The sequence below is a fragment of the Macrotis lagotis genome, chromosome 7 (assembly GCF_037893015.1).
Source record: "Macrotis lagotis isolate mMagLag1 chromosome 7, bilby.v1.9.chrom.fasta, whole genome shotgun sequence".
Lineage (NCBI taxonomy): Eukaryota > Metazoa > Chordata > Mammalia > Peramelemorphia > Peramelidae > Macrotis > Macrotis lagotis.
Genome location: NC_133664.1, coordinates 12,805,163 through 12,823,234, shown reverse-complemented (window position 1 = coordinate 12,823,234; position 18,072 = coordinate 12,805,163). Strand labels below are relative to the sequence as shown.

The following is an 18,072-nucleotide window of genomic DNA, read 5'->3' as shown; positions in this document are numbered from 1 at the left end:
CGGTGTGTGTTGTCCAACTGGGGGTGGGAGTGAGGAGCCTTTGAGGATGTCTGTCTACCTTGTACGAATTCTGCTTTCTTTGCTTGTTAAATGAAGCCTTTTGCTTGATGGGGGGGGGGGGGGGGTGACGACTTCCGAACATTTTAATGAGAGGCTTGAAAAAAAATAAGGCTGGAATGGGGGGAGGTGTCTCAAACTCCCCTTTATTTTTTAAGGTCTTTTCAAGTTCCTTCACACAAGTTACTTTAATCAGAGCCCCTACCTACCCCAAGAATGCATAGAGGTTGAAAAAAATAAGCCTTCCACTGGGAAAGTATATTTTTTTTCCCCTTTTGTTCCTAATCGGTAATTACACCCCCATAATGGCCCCTCTGGTGCAGATTCAGAAGTAATAGCCGGAGAAGGAGAAATTAGTTGGGCATAGAGCAGTCACAGCAGTGGCAAAGTTGCCTGCACAATAACTCGGGGCTAATGCAGGGGGCCCTGGAAGAGCAGGGTATTCACAGAGCCAGCTCACACGGCCCCTTGGATGTTCTTCCATTAAGTCATTACAGCCGGAAATATTCTGGTCTTAACCCTTTCTCCTGGTCTGGAAGGGGAAGGAAGCTCCGGAGACTCAACGCTGGAGTCAAAGGAGAAAGACAAGAATTCCATTTGCTTCTTCTGCGCTCATCGAGAGTTGTGGTCAGAGAGGCCCAAGGGGTCTTTTAGAGGGATCATCTCGCTTTGCCAGGGAGGGACCCGAGGCCCAGAGAAGGCACGTGCCTCAAGTCCCCACCAAGGACTTGAAACTCGAGTCTCTTGATCCCAAGTCCTGATTCTTGTAGTCACAGAATTCTAGACTTGGAAGAGAGCTCAGGGGTCTCAGTCAGGTCGATGATCCACTGTGAGCCTCAGTTCCCCCAAAGTGGGGGGGGAGCCTCGATGTCCCTCTAAGGGCCTTTCCGTTCAGTCTTTGATCCTGCCCCAGGAACCCCCTGTTCAGCTTTGATCTCGATCATCACATTTGGGGTTTTCATGGCAAAGATACTAGGATGTTTTTGTCATTTCTTTCTCCCAAATGATCTCATAGGTGAGGAAACTGAGGCAAGCAGGGTGAAGTGACTTGCCCAGGGTCACCCAGCCAGGAAGTGTTGGGACTCGATTTGCTTCCAAAGGCGGCTCAGGGAAGCAGAGGACAGGGCACTGGCCTTGGAGTCAGGGCGGGAATTTGAATCCAGACTTGGACACTTGACCCTGACTAGCTGTGTGACCTTGGGTAAGTCACTTCACCCTGACTGCCCGGCATCCAGGGCCATCTCTAGTGGTCCTGATTGTGACTGGTCACTGGACCCAGAGGAGAAAGTGAGCACAGCCCCCCAGAAAATCCAGTTCACATGCTTATTGTCATGGCATCGCCTCCCTGGTAGTCTTCAAGAACAAAACACAAACATCGTTGTCATCACCTTCCTCTGTGACTCTCAAATCTCTTCCCTGAACTGAACAAGGATGAAGGGATCCTACGTCGAGGCTGGGGGTACCCCAGCTCCTTCATTAAAAGGATGTGCGCCCAAGCTTGAGAGGAACCAGGGTCTCCAAAGGGGACTTTGGATCCGGATCCTCTAATGGGTCTGGCTTTCCTGCCACCTCTGGATCTGTATCGCAGGCACAGCCCTAAAGATCAATGAAGACCGGCAGGAGTCGAGTTCCTCTCTGGCCTCAGCGTCTCTGGATGTGAACAAAAGGGTTTGGCCCAGGTGACCCTAGCTTGTTTGCTCTGTACCTTCGTCAGCCGGTGGCTCATTGGAGAGAGTGACGAGCTTGCAGCCGGGAAGACTGAGGTTCAAATCCTGCCTCCCACACTTAGAGCTGTGTGACCCTGGGCAAGTCACATTTACCTCTGTTAAAATGGGGATAATGCAGCTCCTACCTCACAGGTGGTCATAAAAACGCTCAGCCAGAGACAAAGATGATTCTTCTCTCCCCTTCCCCCATAGTGGTGGTGGTGGTTGTTTTTAGTAAGAACAATAGGATTTGAGAGATCAATCCACAGGCATTTATTTAAGACTTCATCTGAGTCCTGGGCACTAAGCTAAGCCCTGGTGATCCAAAGAAGAGAACACAAAGAGCCTGCCCTCTGGGAGCTTACATTTTAATGGGGGAGATGTGTATATAAAGAGGAGATGGGAGGTGGCCTTGGAGGGGAAGGTGACCCCAGAGTCCAAGCATCCACCAGATAGGAATATTGCACTTAAATCAGGTAGAACCTGTGATAATCGCATTTTCAGAACTGTGTTCTTCGAGTATTGGGTTTTTTTTAGTTAATGGAAAATGGTTTCTTTACAAAGATTGCCTCTTGGCTCTATACGATGGTAAGGGGCCTGCAGCTCTGGAGTTTAAAAATAATCTCCCCAGCGCCCCCCCTCCCTCTGCCCCATCATACTGAGTTGTGCTTCAGTCGGGGAGGGGGGCTCTTCTTGGCACACGTGTCTTTGTCGGAGTGAACACAGAGTGTTGATAGGGCTGCAGGAAGGGGAGCTTGCTTTCATCTCAGGAGCCTCTTTCCCTCCCCTTCCCACTTCCCCCATAGACCCTCCAGCCACTAGTCATATCCTTCTCTCTCTTTGAATCCCAAACAGATACCTGAAGAGGTGGCTGACATTTTCAACGCCCCCAGTGATGAGGAAGATTTTTTTGGGTTTGGAGATGGTGTTCCCATGGAAACCCTGTACCTGGAAGAGAGTTTTGACTCTCCAGAGCCAGAAAAAAAGGTAAGAGCAGGCCTCTTGGTCTGTCTGGGCCTTGATGTACAGGACACCTCAATTGCCAGGCTGCTCCCAGGTGGGCAGCCCTAATGAATTGATTGCCCCTTAATTTGGTTGGACCTAAATGACATCACTGTGTTGGGGTCAAGGGACAGTGGGTCCAACTCTGCTCAGACCAGTATGTGCTCCAAAGCTCTCCGCGAGGGCACTCGTAGTTTCTCTGATCCTCTGGCATGGAGATGCTCTGGGTTTGGGCATCTCATCTTCCTTTGGAGGCGGTGCATTAGTACAGAATGGAAAGAAATGGGACAAGACAGCCTTCCCTGTGGCTTTGACTGTTGTAATAGGTCTTCTGAAGGAGGGAGAGAGTGCTTGATAAATTCCCCACCCCTCAGAAAAGGACCTTACAAGGATGAAATCCAGTCTCATTGCTTCCTCAAGAACGTGAACCCGCCTTGTGCTGTGGGGCCCGGACCTCTGTGATGATTACGGCCCAGGCAAAGGAGCCCAGTGGGAGAGGTAGGGAAAGAGTCCTCGGAAGATTGGTCTTGTGTCCATACAAGCTAGGACTTGGAGAGGGCCTGGGAGGGGCAGAGCCCAGTGTGGCTTCAGGGCCGGTGGGCCGCTGGTCTTTCCTCAGGCTTTGCTGCTTAGGACGAGCAGGACTGCCTTCTCTGCTTTGTTCCTCACCCTTTGCTTGGTGCTAATTGGAAATGCTGCAAATTCAAACTTTCTTGGGTTCCCCGTGATGGGATGATTGAGGACAGGTGAGCAGAGTGGCTGTCTGGTGCCTTCGAGAGAGGCAGCTTGGAATGGTTGATCTGAGGGGCTGGCCTTGGAGGATGCTGGGCTCAAGGTCTGCCCCGATGTCTGTCTGACTGGGTGGCTCTGCAGCCCTGCCCAGAGTTGGCCCTTCATTGGATTGACTTGACTCTTTTGGCATCTTATTTTTACTGTCTCTAAATGTCAATAATAATACCTGGGCTTCCCATCTCACAGGCTAAGGCTCATCAAAGTGGAGAACCTTTCTGAAGTATATTCTTGTGGTTCCCTGCCTATTAGGCAGAATACCCTGCTCCCGGTGATTGTTCTGTATCATCCGAGGGGCCTCTAAGACCTGCCATCAATATAACCAGTGGTTCTCAGAAGCTGTGGGGTCATGGGAGCTGTTAGAGTCCCCTTTGCTCCAGTGCACCCCCACTTTAGGTCAAACTCTGAATCACTTCAGCAGCCCAAGTTAGGGTAGCCTGGGCAGCCTGTGTGGTGGCACCCCAACTTCAGACGTGAAGGGTCCTAGAAATCCTCCTGTCTCTCCTGCAATGACCCTGAATGACAGCTGCCCACCTTCTGTGGAACAGCGGGGTTTTTCCTGGCAGCCCACTGGGCCTGCCCTGATCCCAGATCCATAAATCCCGGGCATGTCTCAAGTTGGTGCAGCCAGCGCAGCCGGCTTGGGATGTGGCCTGCGGCCATCCCGGGGTTTGCCCTGGGGACTCTGGTTCCTTGTATAGGCTTTTGCTGGAGAGTTCTTTAGGGAATAATAACAATCTCATCGCCAGGCCCTTCCGCGGAGCCGCCAACGGCTTTTATGGTCGGCCTGCCTGATATAACATTTGGCTTGGGAAAAAAAAGGCACTTATGCCCCATAAATTCAAGTTCCTCATTTGGGGCTGGATCTTGACAGGTGAGTCAATGACTCTTTCTTGTGAATTGAGTTGTTCTGGAAAATACACCAACTGTTTGAAGCCAGCTCGGCGGGAAAGGTCGTTAATGAATTCCTGGACTCGCCTCACCCTCCATTCAGATGTCCAAGAAGCCTTGCTCCATGCCAGCTTTGTATGAGACTGGGGGAGGTGGGGGTAGCTCTGACATCCATGGGACAAGGCCCCCATGTCCTTGGTCTCACCTGGGGGTCACGATCCAGTGGACTGGGCCTCCCTCTCTGGTTCTCATCTGTAAGAGGGAAGGGCTGTGCTCTCCTCTTCACCCTCTGTGCTATGTTGGAGGCGAATCAATCACTGGGCAGTTAGGAACGGGTCAGCCCCTGGAAGTCCAAAGATACAATGGCTTTCTTCCTCCAAGGAGCCTGTGTTCTATTCAGGGAGACAAAGCACTCTTTGGGATGCCTGGGTGATGTTGACCCCCTCCCGCCAGGTCATAATTAGAGAGATTGGCTCGGGGCCTGAGAGGGAAGGTTCCACAACTAGTATGTGTCTGGGGTAGGATTTGAACCTAGGTCTCCCTGGCTCTAAGGCTAGCTTTTGATTCCTTCCCACAGAACAATTGGGGGGGGGTCTGGGGCAGGCAGCTCAAACAGCTGTTTGCTTCCTTCTCAGCAGTTAATTAATTCCTGTCTCCTGGGCCAGTCTTTACACTTGTGACGATTGCTTGTCTTCTTGATTCTCATCTTCATAATTTTACATCATTAGTTAATTAGCCAATTAGTTGATTTCTCCATTAAAATGTAAAATTGGATCAGGGAGGGGTCTCTTCTTTAGCCTGGGCTGTTCAGACCTGTCCTCTTGCCTCTTCAGGCCTTTGGCAGACCAAAGCTGGCCCCTTGGGGTGGGATCTGGACCCGTCCTTGGATGTGACCTCCTCTGCCCAGATTGCTCTCATTGCCACTCTGCTGTTCTGTAATTGTGGGGGAATCACGCCATCTTATTACGCCACGTTGAGGGTCAGGAGACCTGGAAGGGCTGACTCAGGAGGCACTCGGGGAGACCAGGAATAGGCTTCTTCCTTCGGAGTCTCCATAGTTGAGCACAGAGTCCGAGGCTGCTCTGGCGCCCTCGGATTGGATGTCCATCCAAGGGGCCTTCTGAATCGGCCTGTGCCATTTTGATTCTGATGATGAGTTACCTCAGGAAGGCAGACTTCTTTGGCTTGTGAAGGGATGGAAGGCAGCCCCGAGGGTCTCTGACTGAGGAGGGAGCCCCTTCTCATCCCCCTGGTGGGATGCCCTGACTCTTGGCTCCCAACCCCTCTCCAGGCCCCCCTTGACTTCAGAGGCGTGATCTCATTCTCTCCTCCAGATTACTTACTGGAGGCAGCTGTGGGCCTCCCTGAGAGCCTGCTGGCTGTTCGTGTGTGTTGTGAGGATGGAATGTGTGAATTTTTCTGTTTGTGGAGAAAACTAGAGGGTCCTGCTGGGGGTCTTTCACCCTTGCTGACAGACAGGGCCCAGCTGGGGTCTCCTCTGACCCCAGCCAGATTGAGTATTTTCAGCTAGCTTTCTTTGTGTGAGTTGCTCCCCCTGCGGCTGCACCAGGTCTTGTGGGCCCAAAGAGTGGAAGTATAAAAGATGCCCTATGGTTAGGCACAGCTTAAAGGGACCCTGGCTGAAACACCCTCATCCCCCCCACTCCCACGGCACGTTTTTTCCCCCCATCATCTCTTCTATTTTTCCCAGAGACTATCTCAATATGAAATAATCCATAATTAGAGTTGAAGGGCAGAATGTGGAGGAGGGAGGAGAATGCCAGAAAGTTCCATATGACTGCCTATAGAAGAGACCTGTCCGGACCCAGGACCTGCCTTTAAAGAGCTTCTGTTCTGAGGTGACAGGTTCCCTTAATGAAAGGTCAGCACCAACAACTCCTCAGCCTTGGCCCTAAGCCTCAGGTGGCGTCCTGGCTGCCCTTCACCCTGGCTGCCCTTCACCCTGGCTGCCCTTCACCCTGGCTGCCCTTCACCCTGGCTGACCTTCACCCTGGCTGCCCTTCACCCTGGCTGCCCTTCACCCTGGCTGCCCTTCACCCTGGCTGACCTTCACCCTGGCTGACCTTCACCCTGGCTGACCTTCACCCTGGCTGACCAGACTGACTGGGACAGTCTGTGGGATCATTAAAAGAAGTAGGTGGGTCAGAAAAGGGTGAGCCCATGTCAGACTCAGTCCTTTTCAGCTTTAAATTGCTCGAAATGGAAACTGGGAAATGTTTCTAGATTAGTCTAATTAGTGTAATCTAATTAGCCTAATTTAGCAGATGAAGAAAATTAAGACTCGAAAAGGACAAGGTTAAATAGAGACTGGAACTTAAAATATTCTGATACCAACTTTTATTTTTCAATTGTCTGCCTCAACTAGTCCCTCTTTCCTCTTAAGAGGAATCAATAAAGAAAAGTAGTTTTTTTCTGAAATTTTTTTTTGAAGAAAAATATTGTCTCTATTAAAAAGATGTCCTTTAGCTCTAGTTGAGTGTAACTTGCTAATTCCACTGGCTTCCTTTTTCTAAATAGAAACGCTTGCCTTGGACTGCAGCAGATGAAGGAGATAAATCATTTCTGACCTGAAATGTCCTACTTGGTGTAGCACCCTTTGGTCCTGAGCTTTGGAGATAGGAACTCAGTGGGAGCAGGACCGGGGATGTCGGCCTTGAGACTGATTGATTGAGAGTTTCTTCCCTTCCTCTTTGGTTTTTCTACTTCTGCATCTAATTCAGTAGGAGCAAATTCCGGACTCTGACAGGACGGGCCTTATTTCACTGGAAGTTGTAAATCTGCCAGGAAGTGAATTTGAATGAAACTTTCTTGTTCTAATTGTTCTAAATAAAACTGTCTGAACATGACAGGGTTAACCTCTTCTTTTTTCTTTTCTTTTTTTTTTTTTAACGTGCTGAGTTTAGGAGGTGCATTTCCATTCCAAGTACATCACGGATGAGCTGCGGAGGATTTTCACTGAGGATACTGACTCAGAGTCAGAAGATTTTGAAGGATTTACCCAGAGTGAGCTGAACAGTCATCCAGAGCTAATGGTAACTAATCCAGCCAACACTTGCAGGATTTTTTATGGTATTAGTTATTTCCTGATTTTTATAAAAATGTACTTTTTTTCTTTTCTCAGTAAAAGTATTCTCTGTTCACCACTGATTTTTAAATTACTCTCCTATCCCACAGGTTCATTTTACCAATTAATAAACTCAAGGAAGAATGGTACAGTGAGTGGTAGTGGGTTTTACATTTGAAGGAGCTGGATTCAAATTTCAGTTTAGCAACTTGCTGCCAGTGTGAGCTTACTCTCTTCTACTGACCTCAGCTTCCTCATCTGTAGACCGAGGGCTTTGTACTAGATGACTCTTCAGTTCCTTCCAGATCTAAATTAATGACCAGTCTGATAGTCTGTTTCCCTCTCTTGTTTTTGTTGGAGGTTCATTCCTGCTATAAATGATAGGCATCAGGGACTTCAAAATAAAACATTTTTCCCTTCAGGGACTTCTATATTACCCCATGTTTCTAGAACGGCACCTTACAAAATTTGTGGCCCCTAAAATCCCTTAATTCAGCATTGAATTTAATCCTCATTTTTCTAACCCTTTTTGTACCTATTTTTGTGTCTCTCATCTCAGCTTGGGTAAACAAGTTCCTTTGGTTCATTGCCAGATATGTAAAGGGTTTATTGGAAGTGGGATTTAAAGTGATTTGCTCTTTCCTTGCCTGAGCAGACAGGACAGTCCTTTGCCATACAGATGTGAACCATCTTCCCTGTCCGAAGAGAAATCCCAGTGGGAAGGTTCCCAGTTTAACTTGCCTCTTGGTTATGTGAGACTCATAACCTCAGTTCCTATTGACACGTGGTTTTAACAATGGGTTTGCTTCCTGCCCATCCCCCATCCCACCTGCCTCTTAAGAACAAGACTTCCTTTCATACTCTTCCCCTCACCAGACCCAGCTTCCCCTTCTCGGTGTTGAGAATCTTCTGGTCCAGCTGTTAGTTTACTTATGTGGAAATGAAATCTGCTTCCCTGGAATTTCCATCTTTAAATTCTTCTGGCACTTTAAAAATACACTTGACTTGGGGAATGTGACAGTTTTAATAATCTGAAGTGTTCAAGTTCTGTCCTCAGTGTGACTTAATGAAATCATTTACCAAGTATAAGATGGGTTTATTTAAGTACAAGGCCCCGGAGTTATGCCATCTTTAAGTCTCTGCCCTAAAGTAGCCTCTTCTTGGACCTCAGACTCTTCATCTGTAAGATTAAGGTATGAAACTAGATATATCTACTAAGGCCTCGGGGCGGGGGGGGGATAACCTGTATGATCTCTTAAAAGTCTTATACAGGGATAGACATTGTCAGTTCTTCCAACACTCTCTAACATGGTTTCCAAGACCTGGCTGCTCACCTGTGCATGTCAACTTCTCTTTTTAAATAAGAGATTTGTAAAAATTACACAACACTTGGCATTACAAGAATGCTTTTTCCTTCCTCTTCCTCTTCCCTTGTTGTCATGTGTGACATCTTCCAGTGAACATTGTTCTGGCCAGATCATCAAGCTACACAATCAGAGGCTTTCCTGCTTCCCTCCCTTTTTGGTTACATTTCCTCCCATTAAGAATTCAACTTCATGAATTTTGCATCAGAGGACAATAATAATAATAATATCAAGGAACCAACCACCCATTTCCAAGTAGGAGTATTTTTTCTTTCCAGCAATAAAATTTGCTGAAAACTCTTAATGATACTATCTGACATTGGCTCAGTGTTTTGTATATATTGGGTGAGAAGTTTCTTAGTCTTTGGTTAATATTTAGGTTGTTCCTTAATCTCCCAGATTCCATTCACTGATTCATGCTAAGTTTTTCTTCCTGTATACTAACTTGTTTTTATATATTTATTTATTATCTCCCCTATTAGATTATTAGCTTCTAGAGGGTAGGGACTCTGCTTTGCCTCTTTTTGTATTTCCAAAGCTTGCCATATAGTAGGCACTTAGTAAAAGTTTGCCACTGAATCTTTCTAGAATATTTGTTTGGTGTTGGCAGAAATGAACCTGTTTTCTGTTCTTTCCCTTTATTATTAGCTCACAGAGTCAGAAATGAGTGATGAAGATGCTGTTGGCAGTGAAGAGGAGGAGGAGGAGGAAGAGGCAGAAACAAAGACTACCTCCAGAAGAAGCAGCTTTGGTCTTCGAGTTGCCTTCCAGTTCCCTACAAAGAATAAAACAGATATAAAAACCAGGTTTTCCGAACCATCCTTTTCTAGCTTACATTTTGACGAGAGTGAAAAACTAAAGGCCTTGAGAAGAAAGAAAACCGATAGACCAGGGAAGAGAGCCATGGAAAGAGCTGCCTCTGAGTCTGAGGATGAGTCTATTGACCCGAGCCAGGGTGAACCAGATGCTATGCACAAAAGGGCCATGAATATCAAGGAGAACAAAGCCATGGTAAGGAGCACCCTTCCCTGGACAGACTTCATTTCTTGCCTCCCTAGGTAGGGAACCAAGACTGCTGGGCTTTTCTCTAGCAGGCAAGGTCAAGTCTCTTCGTTATAGAACTCTGGCAGCAAACTACCTGGAATACCCTAAGTTACAGAAGATCTCCGATTTTAGAGGCAAAGGTGACTTAGAGATGATCTGGTTCAACACCCTCATTTTGCAGGGAGCATACTGAGGTCAAAAAAGGGGAAGCAATTGTCAGAAGCCAGGATCAGAACTCGGGACCCTTGACTTTTAACCTTGCGAATCTGCATTGATGTAGAAAAGCTGTCTCACTAGGAATTCCCCCCTCAGAGGTTTTGAAACCTCTAGTTTGGATGCCTCATGTTCTCTCCCAATAAATGAATAAATAACCATGTGTGGGTTTATGTGTGTATATATATTAGATACATGCCTTTCATGTATATCTAAAACCCTCACCCTTGGGTATTCTGTGTGTGACGTTCCATGCACAAGCGGGTGAACATAACGCATACTGCGCATATAGTAAATAGATGTCACATTCACGTGAGGTTTGTACGGCATGTCTGGGGTGCCATTTTGCAGCTGTTTTTTCTCTAAACACAAACCTTATACACACATAAAACCACATAACAACCAACATTCAGAGAAGGCCAGTGAGCTTCTCCCTGAGAATGACATTGGGGGCTGGTTTGTGGAACATGAGATTCCTCTGTGCTCCACTGACTGGGAGAGGATGGTCAGCGATTCTGGCCAGCTCCGCTCCAATGTCAAGTTGGCCTACAGGTCAGTTTCTCTTACAAGTCAGTTTCTGTAATGTCCGTTTCACTTTTATGTGGCTTCACTGAGGCTCTGCAGTTTCCCTGGTATGTAAATGTCTGGATATGTTGGTTTCCTCCTGTGTAACTGGCCCTTGGCGCTCTGTGTGTCCCTGTCACGCTGCAGCCACGTGTTGGCGCTGTCTCCTTGCCACGCCGCAGCCACATGTTGGCGCTCTGTGTGTCCCTGTCACGCTGCAGCCACGTGTTGGCACTGTGTGTCCCTGTTAACGCTGTAGCCACCTGTTGGCGTGCTGTGTGTCCCTGTCACACTGTAGCCGCCTGTTGACGCGCTGTGTGTCCCTGTCACACTGTAGCCACCTGTTGGCGCGCTGTGTGTCCCTGTCACACTGTAGCCAGCCTGTTGACGCGCTGTGTGTCCCTGTCACACTGTAGCCACCTGTTGGCGCGCTGTGTGTCCCTGTCACACTGTAGCCACCTGTTGACGCGCTGTGTGTCCCTGTCACGCTGTAGCCACCTGTTGGCGCGCTGTGTGTCCCTGTCACGCTGCAGCCAGGTGTTGGCGCGCTGTGTGTCCCTGTCACGCTGCAGCCAGGTGTTGGCGCGCTGTGTGTCCCTGTCACGCTGCAGCCAGGTGTTGGCGCGCTGTGTGTCCCTGTCACGCTGCAGCCAGGTGTTGGCGCGCTGTGTGTCCCTGTCACGCTGCAGCCAGGTGTTGGCGCGCTGTGTGTCCCTGTCACGCTGCAGCCACCTGTTGGCGCGCTGTGTGTCCCTGTCACGCTGCAGCCAGGTGTTGGCGCGCTGTGTGTCCCTGTCACGCTGCAGCCAGGTGTTGGCGCGCTGTGTGTCCCTGTCACGCTGCAGCCACCTGTTGGCGCGCTGTGTGTCCCTGTCACGCTGCAGCCACCTGTTGGCGCGCTGTGTGTCCCTGTCACGCTGCAGCCACCTGTTGGCGCGCTGTGTGTCCCTGTCACGCTGCAGCCACCTGTTGGCGCGCTGTGTGTCCCTGTCACGCTGCAGCCACCTGTTGGCGCGCTGTGTGTCCCTGTCACGCTGCAGCCACCTGTTGGCGCGCTGTGTGTCCCTGTCACGCTGCAGCCAGGTGTTGGCGCGCTGTGTGTCCCTGTCACGCTGCAGCCACCTGTTGGCGCGCTGTGTGTCCCTGTCACGCTGCAGCCACCTGTTGGCGCGCTGTGTGTCCCTGTCACGCTGCAGCCACCTGTTGGCGCGCTGTGTGTCCCTGTCACGCTGCAGCCACCTGTTGGCGCGCTGTGTGTCCCTGTCACGCTGTAGCCAGATCTAGGGTCTGGGTTGAGGTATGCAGGCCTGTGGCCCCTTTCCAAGTTAAGAATTAAGTATTCAGACGTCAGGGTGTTGCTTGGATGCTTTGGGGGTGGGTGGGAAATAGAGCTAATCTTGAACAGAACCCTGTTTGTGGGTCGCAAGCCGTGACCATTTTTCTTTTTTTTTCCCCCCTTAGCTCGCTCAGCTTCTGGCAGAACTGCACTCTCTCCCAGATCTATTCCCTGTACAGACACCAAGCCCTACTTACGTAAGTGAAAACCTTGCTTCTGCCCCCACTTAACAAAATGAGTTTCCAGCTTGAGGGGTTTCCGGAAGTGGTTCACCAGGGGTCTTTCTTTCCATTCCAGAAAAAGAAAACAGTGAGGCGAGCTTTTTCAGAGGGACAGATAACTCGCCGCACTAACCCCACCCGGAGCGCCCGGCCTCCAGAGAAGTTTGCTGTGGAAAACTTTATGGTGTCCACTAACTTTGAAGAAGACCTATGTGCTTTCAGGGGACGGAAGAAAATGAGTGGGGTATGCTTCTTACCATGTTGCTAATTATCTCTCTGACCTTTATATTAAGGCTCTGAGTGGAGTCTTTCATAAAACTAAACTGAGTTACATGGAGAACAGAACAGGACAAGCAGGAAGAAGGATGTAGAGCTGCAAGACCTTGAGATCAACTAAGGGCCAAGGCTAACTGTGCTTTGGGAATGGATGATAGAGTTGAGAGATGAAAGGGATAATTGATATCTTTATTTTTTTTTAAGTGCTGTCATTTTGCAGAAACTAAGGCTCCAAGAAAGGCAGTGATTTGCTAAATTTTAGTTCCACAGATTCTAAGCAGAAAAACCAGAACTTGAGGACTAAGATTAGCATTTATATAGTAAGGTTTGCAAAGATCTGTCCATATAGTATGTCATTCAATTCTCACAACCCATGAGCTAGGTGATGGTCTTTATTTTACAGATGAAGTTAAAATTTGTTCAGTAGGGGAGGCTAGGTGGCACAGTGGATAAAGCACCGGCCCTGGAGTCAGGAGTACCTGGGTTCAAATCCGGCCTCAGACACTTAATAATTACCTAGCTGTGTGGCCTTGGGCAAGCCACTTAACCCCATTTGCCTTGCAAAATCCTAAAAAAAAAAAATTGTTCCGTGTCACCCTGATAGGAAACATCTCAAGCAAGATTTGAACTTGGTTCAGTGACTCGGATTCAGCATTCTGTTGCCACATGATTGCCTCAGAGGAAAGGTCACTGGCTATTCTGGCTAGTTCTAACATCTGTGTGGATGGGTAGATACATATTTTCTAGTTAGCTCTGACCATCAGTATTTGGGTAGGAGTTGTGTGGGGTGTGATTTTACAGCCCCTGCCTGCTTCTCTGTCAGAGAGGCTTGATGTATCTGATTGTTTTCTAGGGTAAATGCCGAGTGTACAGAAAACGGCGTCTATCTTCTTTCCGGAGGGTGGATGAAATCACTGAAGATGATTTAGAAAATGTTGCCATAACCGTTAGAGATAAAATCTATGATAAAGTTCTGGTAAGGATTTCATTATCCAAAAATCATATATATTATAAGATTCTTCCTGTATTTGTCATGCAAATGGTATTTGGAATCCTCTTCTGTATGCCTACTTGCACCAGGAGCCAGAGCACGAGCGTGAAACTAAGTGAATAATCATCCAGACTCAAAATTAAGATGGCTTTTTAGAAAAAAGAGAAATAGGTTCATATGTTGTTAGTCTGGAAGCAGGTTTTCTCCTTTGGGGACTTGTGCTCTTGGCATTTTTCTTCAATTTAGCAAAAAGGTATTAAGCATTCACCATGTTTGGTGCCAGGGATGCAAAAGAGAAATACAAAACAGTTGCTACCCTCAGGCAGCTTACATTTTTTTGGGGGGGGGTGGAAAATATATTCACAGGTAAATAAAAAAGGGTGCAAATTTTTGCACATGAACAATTTACAAGAGGGTGCTGGGCAATATGAGAAGACCTTATTGAGGCAACATTATTTGAGTTAAAACATAAAGGGGCCTAGAGATTCCTTTAGGAAAAGTTTGCTGACCTTGCAGCAGCAGCTTGGGCTGATGGATTTAGAATTGGAAGGGCCCTCAGACTATCTAGTTCACTCATGCCCTTGTTTTGCAGGTAAACTGGGGTGAATTGTCTACTTTAGTAAATCTCCAAGGCAGAATTTGAATCTGGGTCATCTGAATTTAGGGCCCTTTCCCAACCGCCTTCTCAAAGCCTTGTTGCCTTATTACTTCATCTACAGGCACCAAAGAGGATTTCAATCCATTATTTCAACCCACTGAGTTCTGTGTTTACAAAAAGAGACAAGAGACTCTTGTCTGCAGTTTTATTTAAGGGGGAAGAATGGGCTCATTTGTGTAGAAGAGATGCTTCCTGGATGCTGGGCTCTTGATAAGAGGTTGAACTGGTGTCAGAGATGTCATCTGTCCTGCAGAGGAGTCCTCAAGGGTTAACCCTCACACTGTCTTCCCCACTTTAGGGCAACACGTGCCACCAGTGCCGACAGAAAACCATTGATACTAAGACAGTGTGTCGGAACCTGGACTGCGGGGGAGTGAGAGGGCAGTTCTGTGGCCCCTGCCTTCGAAATCGTTATGGGGAAGATGTAAGATCAGCTCTCTTGGACCCGGTAGGAAGTTCTTTCTTTTCATTTTTTATCTTCTATTGCTGACACATATTATTTTAACATTACCCGGTGATGTCTATAACAGGTAAAGAACTGGAAATGGAGTCAGAAAACTTGGGTTCAAGTCTTGCCTTTAATTTTCAGTAGCTATTTGACCCTGAGGAATTGACTCAGCCTGACCCTCTTATTTCTACAACTGTAGGAGGGAAACTCCATGGCTTATGGGGTAGTTTTAAGCATTAAATATCTGCAGCTCCCTTTGTGCAGTTGAAGGTGCTTTAAGAACGTAGTGTGCTGTTAGAATGAGGAGGAAAGCATCATTGGACAAGAGTACAGGCTGCGGGCAGAGCTCCCAACCAGCTGTTCATTCAGATTGTCAGAGTGAAGTTGGAGGTGAGGAGGCAGGCTGTGATGCCTCCCAAAAAGAGAACAGAGCCTGCCAAAGGAACGACTGAGTGGGGAGGGAGGCCGGGCTCATCATCATTCTGTACTGAGAGAAAAGTGGAGTCGGAGCCTTCCACTGGTCTCCTTGGGATGTCCCTGGAAGTAGAGGGCCTGGATGAGGGGACAGGATGGATCTGTGAGGTTGGAAGGATGAGTAAGGCAAAACTTTGAAATAGCCAACAGAAGAGGCTGCCCTTCCAGGAGGCCGTGAGGGAGAAGCTGGATGGCCTTCCAGGGACAGGAATGCTATTATTTATGATTATTATTAATAATATTATGTGATGTTTATCAGTAGTAATGGCCAGTAGAAACTAAGTAGTACAGAGCATTGGACCTGGAATTAGAAATGCCCAAGTTTGAGTCTGAAGGCAGATTCTTGTGACCCTGGGCAAGTCACCAAGCTGCTGCCTGCCTGGGTTTCCTCTTCTGCAAAGTGGGAACAATGATAGCACCTGCCTCCCAAGGCTGTAATAATGACAAGTAGCAATATTTATATAGCTCTTTAGTGCTTGCAAAGTGTTTTCCGAATATTTTCTCATTTCATCCTCAAGGGAGTTCAGGAAGGTGGGTGAAATGACTATCGACAGGAATGTGTCTGGGAGGACACTTGCATTCCAAAGCTCTCTGGCCTGACTCTAGAGCCCCTCCAAGCTATATGATGCTGGGGTTAGTTTGCTCATGTGTGAAATGGGAAGAATGAGACCCGGTGGCATCCAGCTAAACCCAAGGGAGAGCCACCTGTAATCGGAACCTCAGTGATCACCCCCTCCCCTTTTTCTCCTAGGACTGGATGTGCCCTCCCTGTCGGGGAATTTGCAATTGCAGTTACTGTCGGAGGCGTGATGGCCGCTGCGCCACTGGGATCCTCATCCACCTGGCCAAATTTTATGGCTACAACAACGTGAAAGAATACTTGGAAAGGTGAGATGTTTTTCTGACCCGATGACAAGCTAGAAAGCAGAGGAGTCAGTTTGGTAGAAGACGTCTGTGGGAGGTGTCAAGGGGGGGAGGGAAGGGGGCTTTCTTTTCTTCTAGGGAAGATGCAGGGTATCTCAAAGTCTTAGTGCACTTGGCAGGTCCGGACTGCCCTCAGACTTTAGGGACACTTGCCCTTTCCTTCAGAAGGACTGTGCAGGGAGAAGTGGGTCAGAGACTGAACTCTGGGGGTAGCAGAGGAGGTAAAATCATCTTGGGTTAACTTGTATTAAACCCATCACTTGATAACAGGAGTGGAAACTGGCTGTAGCTTGAAGGTGTACCCCAATGTTAGTAACCAGCTGTGCCTTCTTCCCATCTGTTTTCAGCATACAGAAACAACTGGATGAAGACCCTTAAGTTGCAGAGAAAACAGCCAGTCACATGAGCAGGGGGCCTGAACCCCTCGGCCTGATTGGTGTTCCAGATTTGACACATTTTGCAACGGTTTTATTTGTACAGAAGCCGCTGTGGTGGGGACGCGGCAGTTTCCCGTCTGTGATTTGTGACGGTTTATTCCCTGTTTTTAAAAGTTTCTCAGGAAAGCAGTCTTAGTAAAGGGGTCAGGCTTGAAAAAAAAAATGCTTCCAATTGAAAAGCACTGTGATGCAGCTAGTGACCTGTCGGGTGAATTCACAAGGGTGGGGGGAGGCTTGGTGAGCTGCTCAGGTGTAGACTGGGCCCCAGCTTACCCCTGGAAACATCAACTGTTGGAGGGCCGGGGAGTGGGAATGGTGGAGCTCCCAGCCGCACTCTTAAGACGCACCCGAGATTTAGACTCTGGGCTTTTTTTTCTTTCCCCTTTATTATTACAAAGTGCAATTACTTATAAGAACTTGAACATATAGTTTTATTTTCATCCAAGCTGGAGTCCTAGTTTGCTTCTAGAAAAACGTGCCTGGCTGATTGTCCCTCTTCCTTCTCCCCCTGCCCTTTGCCAAATCCCCCATGAAAATTTTGATTTGAGCTTAGTTGCTGAAAGAGCAAAATCCCACCTGGTGAATGGGACACTTCCGACCTTGCTTTTGAGATCTTGTGTTTTATTGATTGCGTTGAGATACTGTACTTAACTTTTTTCCTGGGGTGGAAGATGCGTTTGTTTTAGCCACAGCAGAGACCTATGCAGATGGGAGCAGGGAGAGTACTGCCTTTGGTTTGGGGGTCCCATAGTGTTTACTTGTCTCTCTCCTTTCCCTCCCTTTTCTTGGGATTGGGGGAAAAGTTATGTCCTTGGTAGTTTCTGGATTAGATATAAAAAGGGAAGAAGCTTGACTATATCTTGGGGTGACATTCAGCCACGTTCCCCGTTTTCACACAGACAAGAGCAGGGCCACCCCAGCCAGCACCCACTTGGCCGTTTTCTCTTTGCTCTTGAGCCGGAAGGTCCACACGTAGGTGGGACCCCTGGTCTGGGTTTTGTACAGGGGGCACTCATAGGTCTGCTTTATTTCCTGTCTGTCCACTGGAATGGCTTTTACAAAGATGACTGGCATGAGAGATGTCAGCTCCTTGAGGCGGGCTTCCACAATGGTTCCAGCCTGGGTATCCCATCGGGCCCCTAGGACAGAGCACATAAGTCACTGCTGTAAGGGAAATGCTTGGGGGGGGAGATTATTACACAGTTTGATGCAATAAAAGTTACAGTTATAATTATAGATATTTTAGTCATTGATTTCTTTGGGGGAGAGGTAGGAAAATACCCTTCCTAAAATGCTAAGTGATGGGAAGAGTTTCCACTCTTCATTGGCCAGTGGTATGACCCTCTCTTCCTTGAACATCAGTTTTCTCATCTGAAAAGTAAAGGAATTGGCCTAATACCTTCCAGTTCTGATAGTTTCTATTCAACGAAAGAGAAGATATTTGGGAGGTTGAAGAAGGCCCACCCCCTTGTCTCCAAGAAGATGGAGATTCCAGAGGTGAGACATAATTCCAATTTCTGTGGTGCTTACGGAGAATTCTCTTTGGGAGGGAGGACGAGTGAAAATAAATGTTTACAGAGGCAGGATTTGAA

General features: G+C 47.9%; 2 protein-coding genes across 3 annotated transcripts in view; one reads left to right on the top strand and one right to left on the bottom strand.

The window, feature by feature from the left end:
- The first annotated feature begins 223 nt into the window (after window positions 1-223).
- Window positions 224-17,720, top strand: CDCA7L (cell division cycle associated 7 like). The gene is made up of 9 exons (XM_074195452.1): window positions 224-2,750; window positions 7,370-7,498; window positions 9,543-9,905; window positions 12,177-12,248; window positions 12,349-12,516; window positions 13,402-13,524; window positions 14,496-14,645; window positions 15,871-16,007; window positions 16,391-17,720. The coding sequence occupies exons 1-9, from the start codon at window positions 2,697-2,699 to the stop codon at window positions 16,419-16,421; spliced, it is 1,227 nt and encodes a 408-aa protein (XP_074051553.1). The 5' UTR covers window positions 224-2,696; the 3' UTR covers window positions 16,422-17,720.
- DNAH11 (dynein axonemal heavy chain 11) overlaps window positions 16,582-18,072 on the bottom strand; it is a 309,681-nt gene continuing 308,190 nt past the window's right edge. The window contains exon 82 of one of the 2 annotated variants that reach the window (XM_074195450.1): window positions 16,582-17,619. In XM_074195450.1, coding sequence (XP_074051551.1) covers window positions 17,372-17,619 — 248 coding nt within the window. In that variant the 3' untranslated portion in view covers window positions 16,582-17,371. The remainder of the gene's footprint in view (window positions 17,620-18,072) is intronic. The other variant, XM_074195451.1, reaches the window with a different exon arrangement.

Excerpts from the sequence above, each read along its gene's own strand:
- CDCA7L (XM_074195452.1), top strand. The coding sequence starts at position 2,697 with ATGGAAACCCTGTACCTGGAAGAGAGTTTTGACTCTCCAGAGCCAGAA. Across the intron at positions 2,751-7,369 it reads CTCCAGAGCCAGAAAAAAAG|GAGGTGCATTTCCATTCCAA; the intron begins GTAAGAGCAGGC and ends TGCTGAGTTTAG. Across the intron at positions 13,525-14,495 it reads AAATCTATGATAAAGTTCTG|GGCAACACGTGCCACCAGTG; the intron begins GTAAGGATTTCA and ends TCCCCACTTTAG.